This window comes from Hemiscyllium ocellatum, chromosome 23 (genome assembly GCF_020745735.1).
Source record: "Hemiscyllium ocellatum isolate sHemOce1 chromosome 23, sHemOce1.pat.X.cur, whole genome shotgun sequence".
NCBI classification, from domain to species: Eukaryota; Metazoa; Chordata; class Chondrichthyes; order Orectolobiformes; family Hemiscylliidae; genus Hemiscyllium; species Hemiscyllium ocellatum.
In genome coordinates, this window is record NC_083423.1 from 17,807,145 (window position 1) to 17,830,259 (window position 23,115).

At 42.5% G+C, this 23,115-nt stretch overlaps 1 protein-coding gene across 1 annotated transcript in view; it reads right to left on the reverse strand.

The window, feature by feature from the left end:
* Positions 1 to 677: 677 nt before the first annotated feature.
* Positions 678 to 23,115, reverse strand: part of tmem209 (transmembrane protein 209) — a 30,453-nt gene continuing 8,015 nt past the window's right edge. The window contains exons 5-14 of the mRNA XM_060842733.1: positions 22,214 to 22,418; positions 20,846 to 21,024; positions 19,568 to 19,639; positions 18,596 to 18,692; positions 17,785 to 17,910; positions 16,189 to 16,286; positions 10,064 to 10,178; positions 9,437 to 9,534; positions 5,279 to 5,352; positions 678 to 3,395 (exon numbers count right to left, since the gene is read on the reverse strand). Of these exons, the coding sequence (XP_060698716.1) occupies positions 3,341 to 3,395; positions 5,279 to 5,352; positions 9,437 to 9,534; positions 10,064 to 10,178; positions 16,189 to 16,286; positions 17,785 to 17,910; positions 18,596 to 18,692; positions 19,568 to 19,639; positions 20,846 to 21,024; positions 22,214 to 22,418 (1,119 nt within the window). The 3' untranslated portion in view covers positions 678 to 3,340. The remainder of the gene's footprint in view (positions 3,396 to 5,278; positions 5,353 to 9,436; positions 9,535 to 10,063; positions 10,179 to 16,188; positions 16,287 to 17,784; positions 17,911 to 18,595; positions 18,693 to 19,567; positions 19,640 to 20,845; positions 21,025 to 22,213; positions 22,419 to 23,115) is intronic.

Consider the following 23,115-nt stretch of genomic DNA (forward strand, 5'->3'; position numbering starts at 1 on the left):
CTCCCAGCCCAGATCTTTTCCAACTCCCATACTAGTAATTTTGTTGGTTTAAGGTTAAGCCTTCTGAGCCTATTTTCTCTCTCTGGGGAAAAAGTGTCACTTTCGTTCTGTTGCTGGCACTTCCACTTCCCAGTCTGTGGCTTGTAGGTTGAAGACCTACTACAGCTGGAATGTGTCACATAAGTTGATAATTAGTATAATATTTAGAGTGCGAAAGAATAAGGTGTTGTTTTCTGCTTGCTCAGATGCACAAGATACCCCGAAAACAACAAGTCCACATTATGCCTTGCCCAATGTTTCTCATCACAACCAATAGTGATTCTCAGCAATGGACAACATAACTGCCGCTGATGTTTCACACTACTAGTGTTGGGTTTCAGTAAATCAAACATATTAACATTTTACTCTTAAATACTGGAACTATCAATGCCTAAACATTACAGAATGATATGTCAATGATGTCATAACATTGCAGAAAAATAATATTTTTAAATTTGTGCACTATCCAGTTATTGGATCTTTCCCTTGCCCCTACTGGAGCTGAAGAACAAAGTGAAACTGCATTTTGTGAGTACTGATTGGTTGTAACTGCAATGACAAGATTGTTTCAAGATCTGTTATTACATGGTAAATAGCAGAGCTGAATTTCCGTTTATTTGTCAATGATTGGCCAGAGTCCAATGAGAATGTTGGCTGTAGAATGTCGTGTTGTAAATCCAGCACTCCATAGTGAACAAGGTGAGCTGTTGCCATTCTTAATTTCCAACAGTCCTCCAATAGTTTCATCCACGCCAGTTTAATGATGCAACCTTTAGTACTGGCAAATCATTAGTTACTGCTGTTTGATCTTCTGTTTATATTTTAACTCTTCTGTCTCATGCTGCTGTCTGCTATATGAAGACAGTCCTTTGCCATGTACAGTTCAGGGCCGGCTTCAATGAAACACATAAGTAGAAGAAACTGATGAGACCAGAACACATGAATATCTGTAAATTATTGCAATTCTTTGGGATAGTTACAAGAATAAGTAGAAATCATGACAATGCCATTACATTACAAATTTCCAAAATTAGTATCTGCAGTGTCCCAAGATCAATAGATCCCACATTTCAATACCACTTTCACATCCCTTCAGAAAAATAGAGACAGCAATCTCCAAGACAAATGCCCATCAGTATCAAATCTAACATTGTTACATTATTCAGCCAAGCTTAGCAACTTCATTAGATGCAGTTACATTCCTGGTAGTGCCCCTCAGAATCTCCTTGATCAGATATGACTAGGATAAATGTAAAGTTCCACTTCACTGCTCAGTCACAACATCAGCAGAGTGCCCGCTATCACACCAGAGATATTTTTCCCATATTCCACACCAGCCACTTCCATTGCCACTCTGAATGAGTGACAATTGCTCTTTAATATCCCTCCCAGAGGGCACCAACTGAATTTCACAGACATCAGTCAGTATTTCATTCAAATAGCTATTCACCCAAAGGACTGCAGAACACTCAATAGTGGGCACTGAGAAGCAGTTACAGGAGGACCAATCCCATTCATGCTTAATCACTTGCAACAGAGGGTCCTGGCTGTTTAGAAAGGAAATCAGGATATGAGTCTAGCCAGAGTTTCAGGAGTGAATGAAGACTTTTTCTTTTTTTTTTGGGGGGGGGGGGGGGGGGGGATGTTGTCGTTGACCAAACCAGATAGTTCGAAAGGCCTCAGCTTTGCCCATAACAGCCAAAGGACTACAATTAGCAATCTCTGTCATTTAGTGTGGGGAACCTCACTATCTGTTCCACTCGCTTCTCCTCTTCCTTCCTTGCCTTTTGTCAACAGTATGAAAAAATTTTATTCCACTCTCCTTCCATTCCAAAAAGATACACTGGACTCATAACTTTAACACTTTCTCTCCTCACAGATACTGCCAGACCTGCTGTGTTTCTTCAGCAATTTGTTTTTATTTTATATCTCCAATATGCACACTACTTTGCTTTCACAAGCCAACCCAGTGCTTCAGTTAGTGCTGCTCAAAATGGAGAGGAGCATAGAGTACAAGTTTTCTTTAAATAGAGCAACTCACTTTCATGCAAACCTTGAACTGAATGTCAAGGCAGACCTGGTTTTGGTATTTATCATGGAAAAGATATCTAACATCTATTAGGATCTCTGACGTATGACAGTCAGTTGAACTTGCTCAATAATATTACAAAATTGTAGTCACCACTGAAGGAGAGCAAGCGGCTTGAGGGGAAGAGCACAATTCCGATATGCAGGTCCAGTACTTTCTAGATTTGTTTCAGAGTAAAGTGCCTTTCCATTGTGGGGATTGATAGAGGTCTTCAGCAACATCAGATGAACCACTCCTTGAACTGGGAAGGACAAATTATGTGCTGGCAACTTAGATCTACTGGGAGGTAGACTGAAGCAGCCCACATTAAATACATAGGACCTTTAGAGTAGCTTACATTTATCACAACGATTTGAACTGATGACAGAGCTGAGACTGCATCCAGTATTTGCCTTTACCCATCAGCTCCCAGTAAAACTGGTGAGTCTCTTGCTTTCACTAACATTTATGCAGGCATTTATAAAGTGAAACAGAATATGTTTTGACAACCTACCCCACCAACTCAAGCAATTTGCACAATACTTGCATCCAGGCTGTTCAGTATATAAAAATATGAATAAAAGTTTCAGCATGGAGGAGTTAACTTCATTAATATAAAAACAGAGCAAGATCAGACACATGACCTAGGACAGTGGTGCCATTATTCCAGTAGGTTGAGGCATTATTCTGTGCACTTACAGACAAGCAAAGAAAAAACAAGTTCTGTCTCTCCCATCCTCAGATGCTCTGTACAACAATTCCTTTGGCCAAACAGAAATACTACGATGCTGACAGGAGTTGATACTCTTCTTTCATAACAAATACAGCAGTAAAACTACTTCACATAATGCTTTGAAGAGCATGAAAATTACATACATCCACTGGTCATTATAAAAGAGGCCTTTTCCTTTAAACATTAGGAGCGATAAAAGCTTTCGTTTTGAAAAAAAAAAGTCCCTCGGTACTGAAGCAGCTGCACAGCAGCCAGACAAACATTTAGTGAGCACACAACCTCAGGGAGGTTCACAGAAAAATTCTAATGTTGTCTTCAGACTTTCTGGTCCAGCGCCCCACATTTCTGTCAGTTGTCAGTATAAGAAAGGTCAAGAAGAAAGATGATGGGATGCCAGAAGGGGATTGTAGAAGTGAAGTGAGGTGCCAAAATGCTGAATCTGTTCAACTTCTGCACAAATCAAATACATATGTTCAGTTACATCTCCTGGCAATTGTTCCTTACTCTCCAAAAATCCAAAGAACGTTCACTCCAGACAAACCCAGATTCACTCTCCTGTTAATACAAAAACAAAATAAATAACTTACGTATATATTGATCATGCAAATTGCATTATAATATTTGTTCAAAAGGACAATTAATAACCAATTAATTTTTTGATGCAAAGTCCTTTTTAAAAAAAAGGTTTTCTTAGTATTTGGGCAAGTAACTAACGCCAGGATACATTCCCCCATTAATCAACTCCAGAACATGCAGCCCTTATAAAGGAATGCATATAATATTAGCTAGGCTGATAGCTCAATACAGAATTGAGAAAGCAATGCACTAGGAGATAGCATCTAATAAGTGGTTCTGCTTGTGTCCTAACTGACACTCTGCCCACAGCCACAGTTACCAATTTCAAAACGATCTGATCATATCTCATTTACAGATGGTGAGAGCTTGTTGTGCACATATTGACTGCTGCATCTGAAAAGATTGTGAAGTATTTTGTGACAGAGGACGTGAAGGTCACAGTGCATGCCAAACTATTACAGTTCTACTTAGCTGCCAAATCATACTATGAGAAAAACTTGATTCATTTAAAGAGAGAGCAGACTTTGGTTTGAAGAATAAACAATGATTGACTGAACAGAAGTATTTTATCCAAAGAGACTCCAAACCAATTAACCACCCCTGAACACCACCTGGTGGCTAACTAGATAAATGCTCCTCTGTATCTTGTATCAAATACCACACAAACTAAGAAATCCCAGTTTATCTTGGGTTTACGTTAGCTGATCTGGCTGAGTGTCTATGCACAGAATGCTGCAAACAGTTTGGCAGGAAAGGGGACACAATCCTGACTGATCATCAATGATTACCAAGATTGGCAAGTGCCAGTGTATTATTGTCAGCACAGAGCCTCCTAGTTACAATGCCTCCTTCCATTCATCCATACTCACCTGCAAAGTTTAAGGTAACTGCCCTGAATTTAACTGTTTTACTGATAATATTATTCCAAACTCTGAACAAAGTCAGACGGCCTACTGAACGAGGAGAAAAACAGGAGGGAGAAATGAAAAAAATTGAGGAGAAAGTCTCAGTTGAAAAGTGTGGTGCTGGAAAAGCACAGCTGGTCAGACAGTATCCAAGGTGCAGGAGAATCGACGTTTAGAGCATAAGCACCATCAGGAATGAGCATCTGCAGTCCACACTTTCTCCTAGAAGGAAGACTCAGGCAAATAGCTCACATGCATTGAGGTATTGAGAAAAATAAACATCTTTGTGAAGTTTAAAAATAGGTGGATTCAGTAACATTCACCGGGCTATCTCGAAATGTAGGACTGTGGCCTTGCTTGCCAGACTGTCAATATGCTGCATGCAAAGATCTCACAAAACTGGAGAGGCTGACAGGAACTGGAAAGTAAATTTTGCACGGATCTCAGGATCTTTAACACGTACATCTTCCCTGATTTTGTTCACAGAATTGCTGGAAGCTTGGATCAGTCTGAGGAGAATCACTGGATACAATCAAGAGATAGATGAATTTTTAGATTTTAAAGGCATCAGGGAGTACGGGGAGAAAGTGTGAAGGGCATTTTGGTACAGAATCAGCCATGATCATACTGAATGCCGGAGCAGAGGGCTGAATGGCCTACTCCTGCTCCTAGTTTCTAAGCCAATGCTTCTATGAGACAGCTTGATACAGGCAGAGGTAGAAACTACTTGCCTTCATTTCCCTCTTTCAGTGGGTAGTCAGAAATTTTCATTGAGCAATTTGGAAAATCAAGAAAATTAGAATGGAGATTTTAGAGTGGGCTTAAGTCCTGTTACAGCAGAGTTTTTGATAGATTGAAAGTGGCCATCTTTATGAATGCAATATGATAAAGCAGAATTTATCTTAATTACTAAGTGATTTAAGGAGAATTCAAACAAAATCTGAAATAACCACATACCCCAACATTCCTGACTCCTTTGTTTTAATTATGTATAAAAACATCAGAATGGTGTGGAACATGTTGCTCCTGTCCTGCAAAATAAAAGATCATTCCAAGCTTGAACATAAAACTTAATTCTGTTTTTAAATCTGTACATTAACTTTATACTTCAACTGTCCCTCAGGTGGATGCAAAAGATCTCGGGACATTATTTCCGAGAGAAGCAGCAAATTCTACCCCATGTTCCAACCAATACTCATCCCCAAAACATCAAATTAATTGCGTGGTAATTATCACATTGCTATTTGTGGAACCTTATGACACTTATTTTCTATTTTACAAAAATATTATTTCACAGGATGTAGGTGTTACTGTCAAGTTGTTGTTTAACAGAGTATTTCACTCGGTCATTTCAGAGAGCAATTAAGACTTAACTACATTGCTAGGGATCTACTGTCACATATAGTCCAGATGAGGTAAGGATGCCAGATTTCCTTCCCAAAAAGACACGGTGGCCCACTTGCACATCCTTGGTGAAGTGGGAGGGGGAGTTGAAGTGTTCAGCCACAAGGTGGTGGGGTGGTTTAGTACATGTGTCCCAGAGACGTTCTCTGAAATGTTCCTCAAGTTGGTATCCTGTCTCCCCAATTTACAGGAGTCCACATCGAACACAACGGACACAGTAGATGACATATGTGGAGGTACAGATAAACCTCTGTCAGATGTGGAAGGATCCTTTAGGGCCTTAGATGGAGGCGACGGGGGAGGTGTGGGCGTAGGTTTTGCACCTCTTGCGGTAGCAAGGGAAGGTGCCGGGAGTGGAGGGTGGGTTGGTGTGGACCTAACAAGGGAGTCGCAGAGGGAATGGTCTCTGCAGAACACATAGTCCAGTGAGATTGTTAATATATCACCACCTCCACTGTTATAACACTTTAAAATGACTTTTAGGTGCCCAGTGGTTATGAAAAGTGCTGTATAAATACAAAGGATACAAATGCTACAGGAAGGATAGAAAGGGAGGCAAGAGAGGAAGAGGAGTGGCATTTTTGATAAGGGATAGCATTACAGCTGTGCTGAGGGAGGATATTCCCGGAAATACATCCAGGGAAGTTATTTGGGTGGAACTGAGAAATAAGAAAGGGATGATCACCTTATTGGGATTGTATTTATAGACCCCCTAATAGTCAGAGGGAAATTGAGAAAGAAACTTGTAAGATCTCAGCTATCTGTAAGAATAATAGGGTAATTATGGTAAGGGATTTTAACTTTCCAAACATAGACTGGGACTGCCATAGTGTTAAAGGTTTAGATGGAGAGGAATTTGTTAAGTGCGTACAAGAACATTTTCTGAGTCAGTATGTGGATGTACTGACTAGAGAAGGTGCAAAACTTGACCTACTCTTGGGAAATAAGGCAGGGCAGGTGACGGAGGTGTCAGTGGGGGAGCACTTTGGGGCCAGTGACCATAATTCTATTCGTTTTAAAATAGTGATGGAAAGGATAGACCAGATCTAAAAGTTGAAGTTCTAAATTAGAGAAAGGCCAATTTTGACAGTATTAAGCAAGAACTTTCAAAAGCTGATTGGAGGCAGACATTCGCAGGTAAAGGGCTAGAAAATGGGAATCCTTCAGAAATGAGATAACAAGAATCCAGAGAAAGTATATTCCGGTCAGGGTGAAAAGGGAAGGCCGACAGGTATAGGGAATGCTGGATGACTAAAGAAATTGAGGGTTTGGTTAAGAATAAGGAAGCATATGTCAGATATAGACAGGAGAAATTTAGTGAATCTTTAGAAGAGTATAAAGGCAGGAAGAGTATAATTAAGTGGGAAATCAGGAGGGCAAAATGGGGACATGAGTTAGCTTTGGCAAATAGAATTAAGGAGAATCCAAAGGGTTCTTACAAATATATTAAGGACAAAGAGGTAACTAGGGAATGAATAGGGCCGCTCAAACATCAGCAAGGCGGCCTTTGTGTGGAGCCACAGAAAATGTGGGAGATACTAAATGAGTATTTTGCATCAGTATTTACTGTGGAAAAGGATATGGAAGATTTAGACTGTAGGGACATAGATGGTGACATCTTGTAAAATGTCCAGATTACAGAGGAGGAAGTGCTGGATATCTTGAAACGGTTAAAAGTGGATAAATCCTTAGGACCTGATCAGGTGTACCCGAGAACTCTGTAGGAAGGTAGAGAAGTGATTGCTGGGCCTTTTGTTGAGGTATTTGTATTATCGATAGTCACAGGTGAGTGGCCAGAAGACTGGAGGTTGGCAAACATGGTGCCACTGTTTAAGGGGGGGCGGTAAAGACAAGCCAGGGAACAATAGACCACTCTGACCTCAGTGATGGGCAAGTTGTTGGAGGGAATCCTGAGGGACAGGGTGTACATGTATTTGGAAAGGCAAGGACTGATTCGAGATAGTCAGCATGGCTTTGTGTGGGAAATCATGTCTCTCAAACTTGAGTTATTTGAAATAACAAAGAAGATTGATGAGGGCAGAGTAGTAGATGTGATCTATATGGACTTCAGTAAGGTGTTCGACAAGGTTCCCCATAGGAGACTGACTAGCAAGGTTAGATCTCATGGAATACAGGGAGAACTAGCCATTTGGATACATAACTGGCTCAAAAAGGTAGAAGACAGAGGGTGATGGTGGAAGATTGTTTTTCAGACCGAGGCTTGTGACCAGTGGAGTGCCACAAGGATCGGTGTGGGCCCTCTACTTCTTGTCATTTACATAAATGATTTTGATGCGAGCATAAGAGGTACAGTCAGTAAGTTTGCAGATGACACCAAAATTGGAGATGTAGTGGACAGCAAAGAGGGTTACCTCAGATTACAACAGGATCTGGACCAGATGGGCCAATGGGTTGAGAAATGGCAGATGGAGATTAATTCAGATAAGTGAGAGGTACTGCATTTTGGGAAAGCAAATCTTAGCAGGACTTATACACTTTATGGTAAAGTCCTAGGGAGTGTTGCTGAACAAAGAGACCTTGGAGTGCAGGTTCATAGCTCCTTGAAAGTGGAGTCACAGGTAGATAGGATACTGAAGGCATTTAGTATGCTTTCCTTTATTGGTCAGAGTACTGAGTACAGGAGTTGGGAGGTCATGCTGCAGCTGTACAGGACATTTGGTTAGGTCACGCTTGGAATATTGCGTGCAATTCTGGTCTTCTTCCTATCGGAAAGATGTTGTTAAACTTGAAGGGGTTCAGAAAAGATTTACAAGGATGTTGCCAGGGTTGAAGAATTTGAGCTGCAGGGAGAGGCTGAACAGGCTGGGGCTGTTTTCCCTGGAGTGTCGGAGGCTGAGGGGTGACCTTAGAGAGGTTTACAAAATCATGAGGGGCATGGATAGGATGAATAGACAAAGTCTTTACCCTGGGGTCAGGGAGTCCAGAACTAGAGGGCATAGGTTTAGGGTGAGAGGGGAAAGATATAAAAGGGACCTAAGGGGCAGCATTTTCACGCAGAGGGTGATAGATGTATGGAATGAGCTGCCAGAGGATGTGGAGGAGGCTGGTACAATTGCAACATTTAAAAGGCATTTGGATGGGTATATGAATAGGAAGGGTTTGGAGGGATATGGGTTGGGTGCTGGCAGGTGGGACTAGATTGGGATATCTGGTCGGCATGGAAGGTTGGACGGAAGGGTTTGTTTCCATGCTGTACATCTCTGTGACTCTAAGTCTCCCTTTCTAACCTTGAACAACAGCATTTCCACTCTTCCAACAATGCTGAACCAAACTAAGGATCAACTTCGGAGGCTTGAGGTTCAGGAGTGACATGACACCCAAGTAAATGAAGGTTGTTGGGGTTCAAGTCCAGTTACAGCAGGCGAGTTTATAATACATGCCAACACTGCTGAAGTTTCCTCTGGGAACTCTGTGTGGCACTAAGAGGAGCAGAACGTTCCCCTGGTGGTTGCATCAGCATTCAACAGTCACTCATCCGACTGCTGTGTTATCCTTCTTTGCAAACAGAGCTACAGCTCTCTAAAATAATTTTTAAAATCCACGATTGGCAAATGGTGATGACAAAAGGATGATGGGATAAATCACAATTAAATGTCAACTTTTGTTCTTTTCATTGCATCCCCTAGACAGGGTTCAAGAGAAGGAAAGTTTTTTTTCCCAATTCAGGAGGAGACTCAATCTTTTGGGTACCTTTGGCAAATTATACACCTGTCCATGGTAGATGAGCTGGTAGTGAGGAGGATTGATGTTGCTTTGATGTATACAGAACAAATGCTCATTCGTGATATCTGCAAAGAGAATTAGCAACCAGAGAAAATAATTAACCACAAGTGAATAACTGTTTCTTATTACAACATAAAGGTACAAGAAGAAATTATTAATAATTAACTACACATTGCTTAAGGTGGGCTCAAACACAACTGAAGCGAAGATCCATTGTACGGTCTGAGCACTTAATTCAGGCTAGCATCTCCTGCAGTACTGAGGGAGCAGTGCATGGATTGTTGGGGGTGTCATCTTTAAATCTGACTTGGAATAAAAATATTTCCTACACATGCAAATTCTTTTGTGTTGGTCATAGTAAGTTTTCCTGATGCCCTTATCTATATTCCTCCCTCAAAAACAAATCAACTCACCATTCCACCTGATGTCACACTATATGGAAAAACTCTCACATTTGTTAACTGAACAATAGACAGCTTTGCATTATAATAGCATGCTGTTGTCAAGTGGCTTATTTCTGCGCTGTTCTATGCAATTCCATGGAAACAATTCAACTAGCAGCGTTACCAGCATACAGGAATCAGCTACAAGTACCTGGTTTATCTGGAGTTTGAATGAAATGTTGGGAGGTGAATGTTTTCCCATCAGGATACTTGGGATGTGGAGGCAGCCTGGAGTCAAGATAAGTGCAGAACATATGCATTATAATCTGAAAGAAGAAATCAACAAATGTTTGAGAAAGGGCTGCACCATTGTCCCAACGCAGCACAGAGAGCAAGTGCAAGTTAGGTTGAAGCATACTATATGCTGAAACAGTAAAGCTGACGCTCAGCACAAGATTGGATAAACTCGATTCACTAGAGGCAATGAACAGGAGAGCCAAAGACACCAGGAAGATCTTGGGTTTTCAACGTCAGTTCAGTTAGAGTCAACCCTGAATGAAGGCGGAGAGGTCAGTCAGGGTTGCAGCCAATTAGTTCCCAGAGAACCCAGCTAGCCGTGCTTGTGACAGTAAGAATTATAAAGTCCAGGGATTCATTCCTTCTTCAGAACAACTTCCTGTGTTGTCACATTGCCCCCCTCTATTCCCCCAGTCCTGTAAATTATTCCACCAAGTATTTATCCAAATAATTTTGAAAGGGACTACTGAATCAGCTTTAAATTTCCATTCAGGCAGTGCATTCTTGATTAATAGGGGGACAATTTCAACCTAATGTGTTGGATGATCAAATGTAACACCAACTTTACATCCTACCCACTGACAACATGACTGTAGGAGAGTTGAGCTCTGTTGAAGTGCAGGAATAGAGCTACGAGTAATTCCAGTCCCTGTTTCTTGACAAGCCAGTAAGTTTAACATATCCTGCCAAGGTTCAAGCACATTGTTCATCTTCCACTATTAAAATAAAAAGCGCAAGTTTGTGCCTTGGAGACAGCTTGAATAAAATTTAATGAACCCAGTGTTTACTATTTATAATAAGATGACCAGTATATATGATGTGGTCATTGTCTACAGGAATAGTGCCAGAAGACTGGAGGATAGCAAATGTTCCCTTGTTTAAGAAGGGAAGTAGAGACAACCCAGGAAATTATAGATCGGTGAGCCTTACTTTGGTTGTGGGTAAAGTGTTGGAAAGGGTTAGAAGAGGTAGGATTTATAATCATTTAGCAAGGAATAAGTTGATTAGGGATAATCAAGTTTTGTGAAGAGTAGGTCGTGCCTCACAAACTTTATTGAGTTCTTTGGGAAGGTGACCAAACAAGTGGACGAAGGTAAAGCAGTTGATGTGGTGTATGTGGATTTCAGTAAGGCATTTGATAAGGTTCCTCATGGTAGGCAATTGCATAAAAGAAGGCAGCATAGGATTGAGGGGGATTTAGCAGTTTGGAGCAGAAATTGACTAGCTGAAAGAAAATAGAGGGCGGTGGCTGATGGGAAATATTCATTTTGGAGTTCAGTTACTAGTGGGTACCACAAGGATCTGTTTTGGGTCCACTTCTGTTTGTCATTTTTATAAATGCCTTGGATGAGGGTATAGAAGGATGGGTTAGTAAATTTGCAGATGACACCAAGGTCAGTGGAGTTGTACACAGTGATGTAGGCTACAAAGTGACATAGATAAGATGCAGAGTTGGGCCAAGAGGTAGTAAATGGACTTTAATACAGCCAAGTGTGAGGTAATTCACTTTGGAAGGAATAACAGGAATGCAGAGTACAGGGTTAATGGTAAGATTCCTGGTAGTGTAGATGAGCAGAGAGATCTGTGTCCGGGTACATAGATCCTTGAAAGTTGCCACCCAGGTTGAAAAGGGTTGTTAAGGTGGCATATGGTGTATTAGCTTTTATTGGTAGAGAGATTGAGTTTCGGAACTATGAGATCATGCTGTAGCTGTACAAAACACTGGTGTGGCCACATTTGGAGTATTGCGTATAGTTCTGGTCACCAGATTATAGGAAGGATGTGGAAGTTTTGGAATGGGTTCAGAGGAGATTTACTATGATGTTGCCTGGTATGGAAGGAAGTTGAAAAGTGTGGTGCTGGAAAAACACAGCAGGCCAGGGAGCATCTGAGGAGCAAGAGAATCAACATTTCGGGTATAACCCCTTCTTCAGGAATGAGGCTGGTGTGCCAAGCGGGCTGATATAAAAGGTAGGGGCGGGGCGGGGGGGGGGGGGGGTGCTGGGAATACGATAGGTGGAAGGAGGTGAGGGTGACAGGTCGGAGAGGGATTGGGGGCGGAGAGGTTGGGAAGATGATTGCAGGTCAAGAGGGCGGTGCTGAATCCGGGGGCTGGGACTGAAATAACGTTTTTTTTTGGGGGGGGGGGGGGTGCGGAATGAGGAAGCTGCAGAAATCTACATTCATCCCGTGTGGTTGGAGGGTTCCTAGGCAGAAGATGAGGCGCTCTTCCTCCAGCCATCGTGTGGTCAGGGTCTGGTGATGGAGGCAGCCACGGACCTGCATGTCCTTGACAGAGTGGGAGGGGGAGTTGAAGTGTTCAGCCACGGGGCGGTTGGGTTGGTTGGTGCGGGTGTCCCAGAGGTGTTTCCCGAAAGGTTCCACAAGTAGGCGGCCTGTCTCCCCAATGTAGAGGAGACCACATCGGGTGCAGCGGATACAGTAAATGATGTGTGGAGGTGCAGGTGAATTTGCGACGGATATGGAAGGATCCACTGGGGCCTTGGAAAGAGGTGAGGACGTAGGTGTGGGTGCAAGTTTTGCACTTCTTGTAGGTGCAGGGGGAAGGTGCTGGGAGTGGAGGTTGGGTTGGTGGGGGGGGTGTGGACCTGACGAGTCGCGGAGGGAGTGGTCTCTTTGGAACACTGATAGGGGTGGGGAGGGAAATATATCCCTGGTGGTGGGGTCTGTTTGGAGGTGGCGGAAATGACGGAGGATGATACAATGTATCCGGAGGTTACTGGGGTGTTGGGTGAGGACCAGTGGGGTTCTGTCCTGGTGGTGATTGGAAGGGCGGGGTTCAAAGGCAGAGGTACGGCGGACAGCATCATCGACCACGTCGGAGGGGAAATTGCCGTCTTTGAAGGAGAAGGCTATCTCGGTTGTTCGGTAGTGGAATTGGTCCTCCTGGGAGCAGATGCGTTGAAGGCAAAGGAATTGGGAATATGGGATGGCGATTTTACAGGGGGCAGGGTGGGAAGAGGTGTAATCTAGGTAGCTGTGTGAGTCAGTCGATTTGTAGTAAATGTCTGTTTTACAGACACATTTACTGTATCCGCTGCACCCGATGTGGTCTCCTCTACATTGGAGAGGAGCCGCCTACTTGCGGAACGTTTCAGGGAACACCTCTGGGACACCTGCACCAATCAACCCAACCGCCCCGTGGCTGAACACTTTAGCTTCCCCTCCCACTCCCAAGGACATGCAGGTCCTTGGCCTCCTCCATCACCAGACCCTGACCACACGATTCCTGGAGGAAGAGCGCCTCATCTTCTGCCTAGGAACCCCCTCCAACCACACGGGATGAACATAGATTTCTCCAGCTTCCTCATTTCCCCTCCCCCCACCTTATCTCAGTCCCAACCCTCCGATTTAGCACCGCCCTCTTGACGTGCAATCTTCTTCCCGACCTCTCCGCCCCTACCCCCTCTCTGGCCTCTCGCCCTCATCTCCTTCCAGCTATCGTATTCCCAGCGCCCCTCCCCTCTACCTTTTACCTCAGCCCGCTTGGCACACCAGCCTCATTCCTGAAGAAGGGCTTACGCCCGAAACGTCGATTCTTCTGCTCCTCGGATGCTGCCTAGCCTGCTGTGTTTTTCCAGCACCACATTTTTCAACTCTGGTCTCCAGCATCTGCAGTCCTCACTTTCTCCTGGTATGGAGGGAAGGTCTTACAAGGAAAGGCTGAGGAACTTGAGGCTATTTTTGTTAGAGAGAAGGTGGTTGAGAGGTGACTTATTTGAGACATCAAAGATAATCAGAGGGTTAGATAGGATGGATATTGAGAGCCTTTTCCTGGGAGGGCAATGGCTAGAATGAGGGGACATAGTTTTAAATTGAGGGGTGATAGATATAGGACAGAGGTCAGAAGTAGTTTCATTACTCAGACTGGTAGGGGCCTGCAACAGTATTGGACTCACCAACTTTAAGGACATTTAAATGGTCATTGGATAGGCATACAGACGAGAATAGAATAGTGTAGATTAGAGAGGCTTCAGATTGGTTCCACAGGTTGGCACGACATTGATGGCCAAAGGGCCTGGACTGCACTGTAATGTTCTATGTTCTATAAAGTAACTCATTAATTCCCATCACCCACCCCTTCACCGTTGCCCTCTGATTTCTGCCATCAACCTTTTTTTTTTAAAAAAGAAAAACAGCTATTGAAATCTCTGAAGATTCCAAAAGCCTCCAAATCTGTCATTTAATCATCTCAGCTTCAAGGGGTCAAGCCTGGCTTCAACTACACTGGTGATTAGCTAAAATTGCTAGCAAAACTTAGCAGATCTGACAGCATCTGTAGGAAGAAAAAGCACAGCAGGTCAGGCAGCATCTGAGCATCAGGAATGAAGGGCTTTTGCCCAAAACGTCGATTTTCCTGCTCCTCGGATGCTGCCTGACCTGCTGTGCTTTTCCAGCATCACTCTGATCTAAACTCTGGCTTCCAGCATCTGCAGTCCTCACTTTTGCTCTCTGCGGGAAGAAAACTGAGTTAATGTTTTGAGTCCAGCTAGTTCTGAAGAGTCACCAGATTTGTTGAACTGTTAACTCTGCTTTCTTCCCACAAATACTGCCAGACCCGCTGAGTTTTTCCAGTAATTCATATTTTTGTTTCAGATCTCCAGTATTGCAGTTGCGTTATCTTTTAATGATTCTGGGAAATATCAGTGCTAAACTCCCATACGTTATCCATTCCATCCTGGCAGGATTCAAACGAACAGGAAACAAGAGTGGAAATACTGACTGATATTCTCATCCCCACCATTCTTGGACCTGGTCTTAAATGCCAACTACAGACCGGCAACTATTTACCTTGGTTCAGCTATTATATCATTGATATTATATAATTGATCCTTATCTAAGGAAATAGAGAGAGATAAACTGAGAACTAGGGAGAATTAATTAACTCAGATTGAATTGGAAAATCTGTTCTTCAGGGTGCAAAAAGTTTGCTCTGGACACAACTGGGCTTGAACTGGTGACTTTGTTTATTCATTTGGGTCAGGTCAGCAACATTAAACCTTCACATGGATTTGCAACACTGTCGCATAGACTTGGGTTAGAGTTAGCTCTCTCTACAAGCCAGAAGGTGGAGTACTCAAGATTGAGTGCAAAGACCCAAATACAAAAATGCCAGTCAGCACTTCAGTACCACTAATAAAGGAATGCTGCAGTGTCAAAAGTTCCTTTGGATCAGACTTAGAAATTCTCCACCTTCTCATGTGACATTCCCTCAAAGCGCAGCACAAGTGTTTTCCGGGGGTTACTTCACCAACATTAACAGAATTAAACCAGTCATTATTTCTTAGGTATTTTTGATAGCTTGTATGTAATAGGCTGCTGCACCTCACCAGTGACTACATTTCACTGGTTCAAAGTCATGCCTGACTGTTGAGATCACAAAGGATACTACAAAAATGCAAGCTATTTATTAACAAATCCACTAGAGGAAAAAACATGCAGTGAACTCCATTGTAAAAAGCATCAAGAGTTTAGTTTGCAAATTCCTCCAGTTTATACCTAGTACCACACCATTTGTTCTTCTACCTCTTGTCCCTTCCTTCATTCAAGCATTGGCAACTTGGCCTAATTCACTGAAATTCCTGTTGTAAATTTCTTCACTTCATTTTCTCTTGCCTTCTTTTTAAACGCTATGAAAATCCATCCTTCATGATCCTTCTTCTAATCTCAAGACAGTGAAGATTCCTTAGAATGCAAGATGTTACTATTTTGCTATCTTATTGTACACATATTCAGTGGACGGCTCAATGAGTATAGTATAATGTACATTAAAAGATGTCACCAATTCAATCACAAGCCCTAAACCCTCCCAATCCAAATAAATCAGCCACCAGGGGAGCAGGCCTTTGTTAAGAAGCAGAGAGGAGGAAACTAATCAAAAAAGGTATCAATTCTTGCTCACGTACCCACGGGTGGCTCTGTTACACTAATTAACAAACCCACATAGGGAAATTCTGTGATGAAAGATGATAAATATGCACAAGAAAAGCATTGCCCTCTTCTTGCTTTGGTACTCACCGCACAGTCAGTGGGAAGGTCTGTGTCCCATTTCCGAGACTTGTACTCTCCTCCTCCATTCCAACGGAAGGAGCTCATACAACCACCATGGGCAAGCTCTGCAACAAACCAAGCCATTTAAATGGGACTCTAAGATTCAATAGAGATGACTAATGACCAAAGTAGCATGGCTAGAGACATTTCAGACATTTTAAACTCCCTGCCCTCTACAACATTTCCCCAAACATCTGCACTGGGGATAGCAGTGTTAGACCCAAGGAATAGGTTCCCAGATGTCAATATTGGGCCCCTTACCTTTCTTGACATTCATTAATGATTCAGATTTGCCTCTGGAGCATCGGAGGCTGAGGGGTGACCTTAAAGAGGTTTATAAAATTATGAGGGGCATGGGTAGGGTAAATAGGCAAAGTCTTTTCCCTAGGGTCGGGGAGCCCAGAGCTAGAGGGCATTGGTTTAGGGTGAGAGGGGAAAGATATAAAAGAGACCTAAGGGGCAACTCTTTCACACAGAGTGGTACGGGCATGGAATGAGCTGCCAGAGGAAGTGGTGGAGGCTGGTACAATTGCAATATTTAAGAGGCATCTGGATGGGTATATGAATAGGAAGTGTTTGGAGGGATATGGCCGGGTGCTGGCGGGTGGGACTAGATTGGGTTGGGATATCTGGTCGGCATGGATGGGTTGGACTGCGAGGTCTGTTTCCATGCTGTACATCTCTATGACTATGACTCTATGTGCAGAGGTCAATTTCAAAAGTTTGTAGATGATACAAAAGCATCTTAAATAGCAAGGATGACAGTGTAGAACTCCAAAATGTGGGTACATGGGTAACAAATGAAGCTCAATACAAAGAAGTGTGAGGTGATGCATTTGGATAAATATGAAATAGGGTTTATAATACTCAATGGGTGTAGAGCAGAGGAACTTGGTTGTATGTTTGCAAAGATAACAAGGTGATAGGACTGGTGGAGAGCAGTTAAAATACATAGTATCCTGTGCTTAATTGACAGGGGCAGAGAGTTCAAGAACAAAGAAATTATATTGAAGCTACAAGAGACTGGTAAGACCAAAGGTGAAACATTGTAGTTAGCCTCCTAGAGCTGGACAATGTATAGAGTGTATTTTAGTGTGCAGAAGGGAATTACAAAAATGCTTTCAAGAGTGACAAAGTCCAGTTGAGAATAGATTGGAGGTGTCAGGACTGTTCTGCTTGGTCAGAAGGCAACAAAGACATTGATAGCTGTTTTCTTGATCATGGAGTTTTGGATCAAATAGATAGAAACAGTTCCTACTCATAAAACAAGACAGCACAGATTTGCAAACATCACAAACATGCTCAGAGGAAATGTTTTTTTCACACAATGAATGGTTCAGGATTACACTGCCTAGGTGGTGGTGGGGAACAGAGGAAATTGAGACATTCCTTAAAGCATAGAATGATTACTTACATCAAAACAACAGCAAGGAGGAAAGGCTGGCAAATGACATCAAATCATAATGCTCACTGGAGACACATTGCAGACATAATTGACCTCCTTTTGCAATATAACAATTCTGTAACTGAACTATGAAGAACAGTTCAAATAGAAATGCTCACCTTTGATCCTCTCCACCAGGTACTCTTGATTTGAAGTGATGTCCAAGTACTGGACAACTATATTTAGTGTTGGAATCTGGGGAGCTCTGACCAAAGCTGCTTGCCTTAGGCTGCTGATACTGGTCTCTGAGGAAAGGTAAAATGATAATCTAGTCAACCATTAGGGTTTATTTCAGATACAACTCAAAATTCTCAAAGCCAGAGGCTCCTGTAATACTGTTTTTGATTGTTCTATAGGGAATTCAATGGGCAGGTGCTGAACAAAGACCAAAACAACACCCCCCACATTTTATCCCATTCCATCACAACCAAAAAAAGCGATGCTACATGGAGGCATTTATGTAGTTACACACTGTAACAATCTGGCAAATGCATGGAGTAATCTAATCAGAATTTTCACGTTTCCTCAAACCCCACAGGTCACTGAATTTTTGCAGTCTTCAAGTAAAACGTGAGGTCTGCAGATGCTGGAGATCAGAGCTGAAAATGTGTTGCTGGTTAAAGCACAGCAGGTCAGGCAGCATCCAAGGAACAGGAAATTCAACGTTTCGGGCCAGAGCCCTTCATCAGGAATCAGGCTCTGGCCCGAAACGTCGAATTTCCTGTTCCTTGGATGCTGCCTGACCTGCTGTGCTTTAACCAGCAACACATTTTCAGTTTTGCAGTCTTCAGTCCATCTGGGCCGACATCAGCAAACTTATCTAGACCAGGAAAGTTTCATGGGATCTCTTTGATTGGTGTGGTTCAATTAATTGCCACTTAAAGATGGCAAGCTTTGGGGGGCACTTACATCCTTATAGAACATGCATACCTCCTACTTGCAGCTCGGGACACCCCAATCTCCTCAGTTGTGTGTTCACACCGTCAATCTCACTGACCAAACGATTCAAAATTGTCTCATTGATCCACTACATATGGACAAAACATAAGAGGGCACAATAAGTCCAAGTCATATCAAATAAAAGGAAGCCATGCAAACATCTCTGCAGTGTTAATCAAATGTGGAGCAATTTGCCCCATGTTACCATCAAAACAAAGTTTACACGAGACACATGTTTGGGAAACAGAATATACAGAGATATGGAGCAAAAGCAGCAAACTAGGATGAAGAGGTTCAAATGACCAATGGCAACAAAATGGACGTGTAAATGTTCCCTTATCTTGTACAGGTGACCCTTTCCTGTTCTCATACAGAGTTACACAAAAAGCCAACTTTCATCACCTGGGACTACTTCTGATAATTTGCTGAGTGCAGGAATCAGCTAAGAAAAATTCCATGTGAATACACCAAATATATCCAGACCTGTAACTCGAGCTGGAACCCATGCACTCCTGAAAGTTTTTAAGGAAGTAGCCCTGCCAACATTTAATATTTATTAACATAGAAATGTTATGAAGGTAATAAGGAAAGTCTTGGTTAAATACACAATTTTTTTGGGTGTATTAATTGAGAAGTGTTCTAGAAAAACAGAAATCAGTACATTGAAATAAACATGGTTCAGACAACAGCTTCCTCAACCCTATATTCATCTCCACATCAAAATTATATCCTCCTCCGCAGACATTGTCAAAGTACTCAACTTGGGATATTCCAATTTCTCAATCTTGACAGCCAGAGAAATCGGAAGAGGTACCTTTAAACTGGAGTGAAAAGGGTTCGGACTAGACCCCACAACTAGAAGATTGGGCCAAACTAGGTCCTTTCACTTGAATCTGATGGCTGTTGATGCTGAAAGAGGGCCATAAGTTCCAAATAAGCAAACAGCCCTGAACAGTTACTTACATTCCTCAGGTTGGCTGTCCAAGAATCGAGGAGGTCCAACTGCTGTCGACTCATATTCAGCCTAATCCACACCTATAAAGTAGAGGAATAGCATTCAAATCATGGTCAATCCCACAACTCAACAAATTTCCACTCCCTTCTTGTCTCCATGATTGATCCTAGTTGGGTGCCAGCAGCTTCCAAGAGTGCCTTTTCTAAAATGCAGTCTTGTCCAGAGGTAGACATAGATTTTCAGGCACTTGGAGAAAAGTAGCGCCATTACAACCAAGCCCCATCCCTATGAGGCACCCAAACAACCAGACCCTCCTACTGGGGCTGCTGTTGTGGCATTCCCTCACACAGACTGGGATTGATTGTGGGGCATCTCTTCCACCAGTCCAGCCATCCATTGGGTGGTGGGCTGTAAACCCCACTTTTGGCAGATTATTCTGTTCAGCACCTTTCACTCTCCTGCCTACCTTCTTTCCCACTCAGAACAAGGCTGAGAAGAACAGCTTTTCTTTTAAACTGGACAAGGATATCAAGGGAAATGGAGCCAAGGCAAGTCAAAGATGTTGAGGCACATGTCTACTCCATAGATAGCTTGCCATCTCTACCCATTCAGTCACAGAGTTATGGACTCCTTTTACATATATGGAAATTAAAGAGCACGACAAGACATAATGATCTTTAAATGAACCTTCACGTCGTGAAATATTGGCCAGAGGAAGGCAAAGTAGATTTACTATTTCATTATTGCCAGAAGAGAAAATTGTCCCTCTTCTTAAATTGTAATTGTTGGCTGAAATTTAAGTTGAATTGGAACATCTGGAGAAAAACACTTCTAAGCAATCTTCCTAATATCTCCACAAGGATTGCTCGGACCCAGTGGCCTGTTTGCTCACTGTAGTTTCAATGTAACATGAAAGCAGAAAAAACTACTGCCAAAAAGCCTGAGAATACAGTACAGAGTGTCAGCTTTCAAAGCACACCACATACCTAACCGAACAGTAGACTGAGTACATCATACTTGTAGCATGCTGAATGAGTGTGACTGAACAGATTTAATGTCCAAGTTACACATTTTACGTGGACACTGCTGCACAGGGATACTGACCACATGCTGCAATTGCAGAACAACTGGCCTGAATGCCAACATGTTCAGCTGCAGCCAAAAAAAAGTAAAGTCCAATATTAAGAAAGGATCACACGCTCCTCAGTAAGAGCAAGATCATTGTTAAGGACATGCCATCGGGCGAGACTGAAGTTAAGCACAAACATCTAGAAATTATGACACACCTCTTCTGCAAGTAGTTTGGAACCCAGATCAGTGTCATCCTTGTGGGCAGATGGGGCCTGGGAACGGCTGGCGAGTTGGTATTGGAACTTGCGTAGTGACTGTGCATAGTCACCTGTGGTTCGGCTGTAGTTCCAAAAGGAGGTAGGACTGCTGCTACTGGATGTACATTCTGGTGTTCCTGTGCATGTATGAAATAAGTGCAAATAGATTTGAAAGAGAGCTAGAAACTTAATCATCCAATTTACCAAAATAATCGCTCTGAACTTTGAATTCAAAGAACTGTACAATCTTATAATTTAAGGTTAACATTTTTAGAAATTAGGGTGTGTCTAGACTGTGAAAGTGGAATGGACCTCAGCTCAAATTGGTTGAGGTCAAATAATGCCTCATCTTGTGTCTTGAGCCCCTGCAACCACACAGGATTAATGTGGATTTCACCAGTTTCCTTATTTCCTCTCTCCCCACTTTATCCCAGTCTCAATCCACCAACCAGGTACCACCCTCTTGACCTGTCCATCGTCTTTCACATCTAGCTCCACCCTCCTCTCTGACCCATCACCTTCTCCCACACCTTCATCTACCTATCACATTCCCAGCTACCTTCCCCCCCAGCCACACACTCCTCCCATTTATCTCTCAGCCCCTCGGCCAACCTGCCTCATGTCTGATGAAGAGCTTATGCCCGAAACATCGATTTTCCTCCTCCTCAGATGCTGCCTGACATGTTGTGCTTTCCAGCACCACGCTAGACTCTGATCTCCAGCATTTGCAGTCCTCACTTTCTCTCAGTAATTATGCATGCGAGTGTCTGAATTAGTGCACTAAAGCAATTACATGTGTCAGCTATGTGTCTTCTGTGGAAGTACTGTACTCCCATTCCTGAAGGCCTTTCCCCTTGGTTTTCCTAATTCCCTCAACGTTTTCTTGCTCATCTAATGCCCACACAGCTGAAAAAATTAAATAATACACTTTGCATTGCAAAATTCGTATATTCAGTAATGAGGCCACTTTAAAAAACAAAACAACGTCAAAAAAGATACAAAAAATTTGAGAGTCTTTCCACTTACCTCCAGCTCACCAAACCTCCCTCTCAACAGTGACTTGAGGGTGAGGCAATACAACAGGCCACTCCAAACTAACATTAAAGTATATCATTAGACTCCACTGCAGACCCAATGTGAAAAAAACAATTACTTTGACAAAACAAACTAAACATCAACACAGGCCCTATGAAATTACCAACATGAAACTTTTAAGGGGGACTTAACTGTACACATCAGGCTGTGGCCTCTGGATTCCTCCCTACTTGGTATAATTAAAATTCTGTGCTGTAAAGTAATTTAAGAACAGATTAAGCCTCAACTAACCCAACTGACTGCGACCATGTTTCTCCTCTTCAGAGCGAAGGAATTTCTCCAGAGACTTCATATCAGTCAGACATTCATCTCGAGTGAGGGGTGCACTGTACACAGAAGGAGCAGATCGATATCGAGCTCTCAGGCTGGAGCTGTCTGCATTCCCAATGTTGTTACTGTACAAAGACGTATTCTGGACAGGACTGAAGGGAGATCCCTGTGGGAAACAAGAAAGGTTAACGTTTCCAGGAGGTCAGCTAACAAAATCCCATTGTCACCATGCCCTCTCTAACTTAGCTTTAAACACACCATCCTATACACTTTTCTTCCAATTGATGACGATCACTGACCCACGTGCATCCTCAACCTGTCAAACAAAGGATCAGCACTAGACTATTCTTTCCTTGGGCTTCAAAGCTGAGAAACACAACAATCGTGAAGAATTCAGTTTCTGAAAGCTGATCGTTGCATCTTCTGAATATATCCTGATCTACAACCACAGAAGTTTGTTTTGTCTCATTCCAGTCTTGACTATACTTTGGTGAAGGTTTACAATATCATGATTTGGAAATCTGAATTTTAAAGCGGGGTAAAATAGATTTTTGTTTTCAGTTTTGTGAACGTGATTAGTTTCTTTTAACAAAGATTTGGATATCATTTCGAAAGGCAAGTTCAAATAATTCCCAAGTGAACATATATGACCTAAGCTAAAACGCTAAATAAACTGCCTGAGGAGTTAGTCGATGAAATGTTCACAAAAAAAAAGGACCAACCAGGGACCAAAATTAGGGGCAAATATCTGTCCCTTAATTGATACATTATCAGATTGCTGTATTTGGCAGCAAATATTAAAAGGTTTCCAACTTCCTTCAAACTACTTACTTATTTGAACAGCGATTACTCTTCAAAGTTTT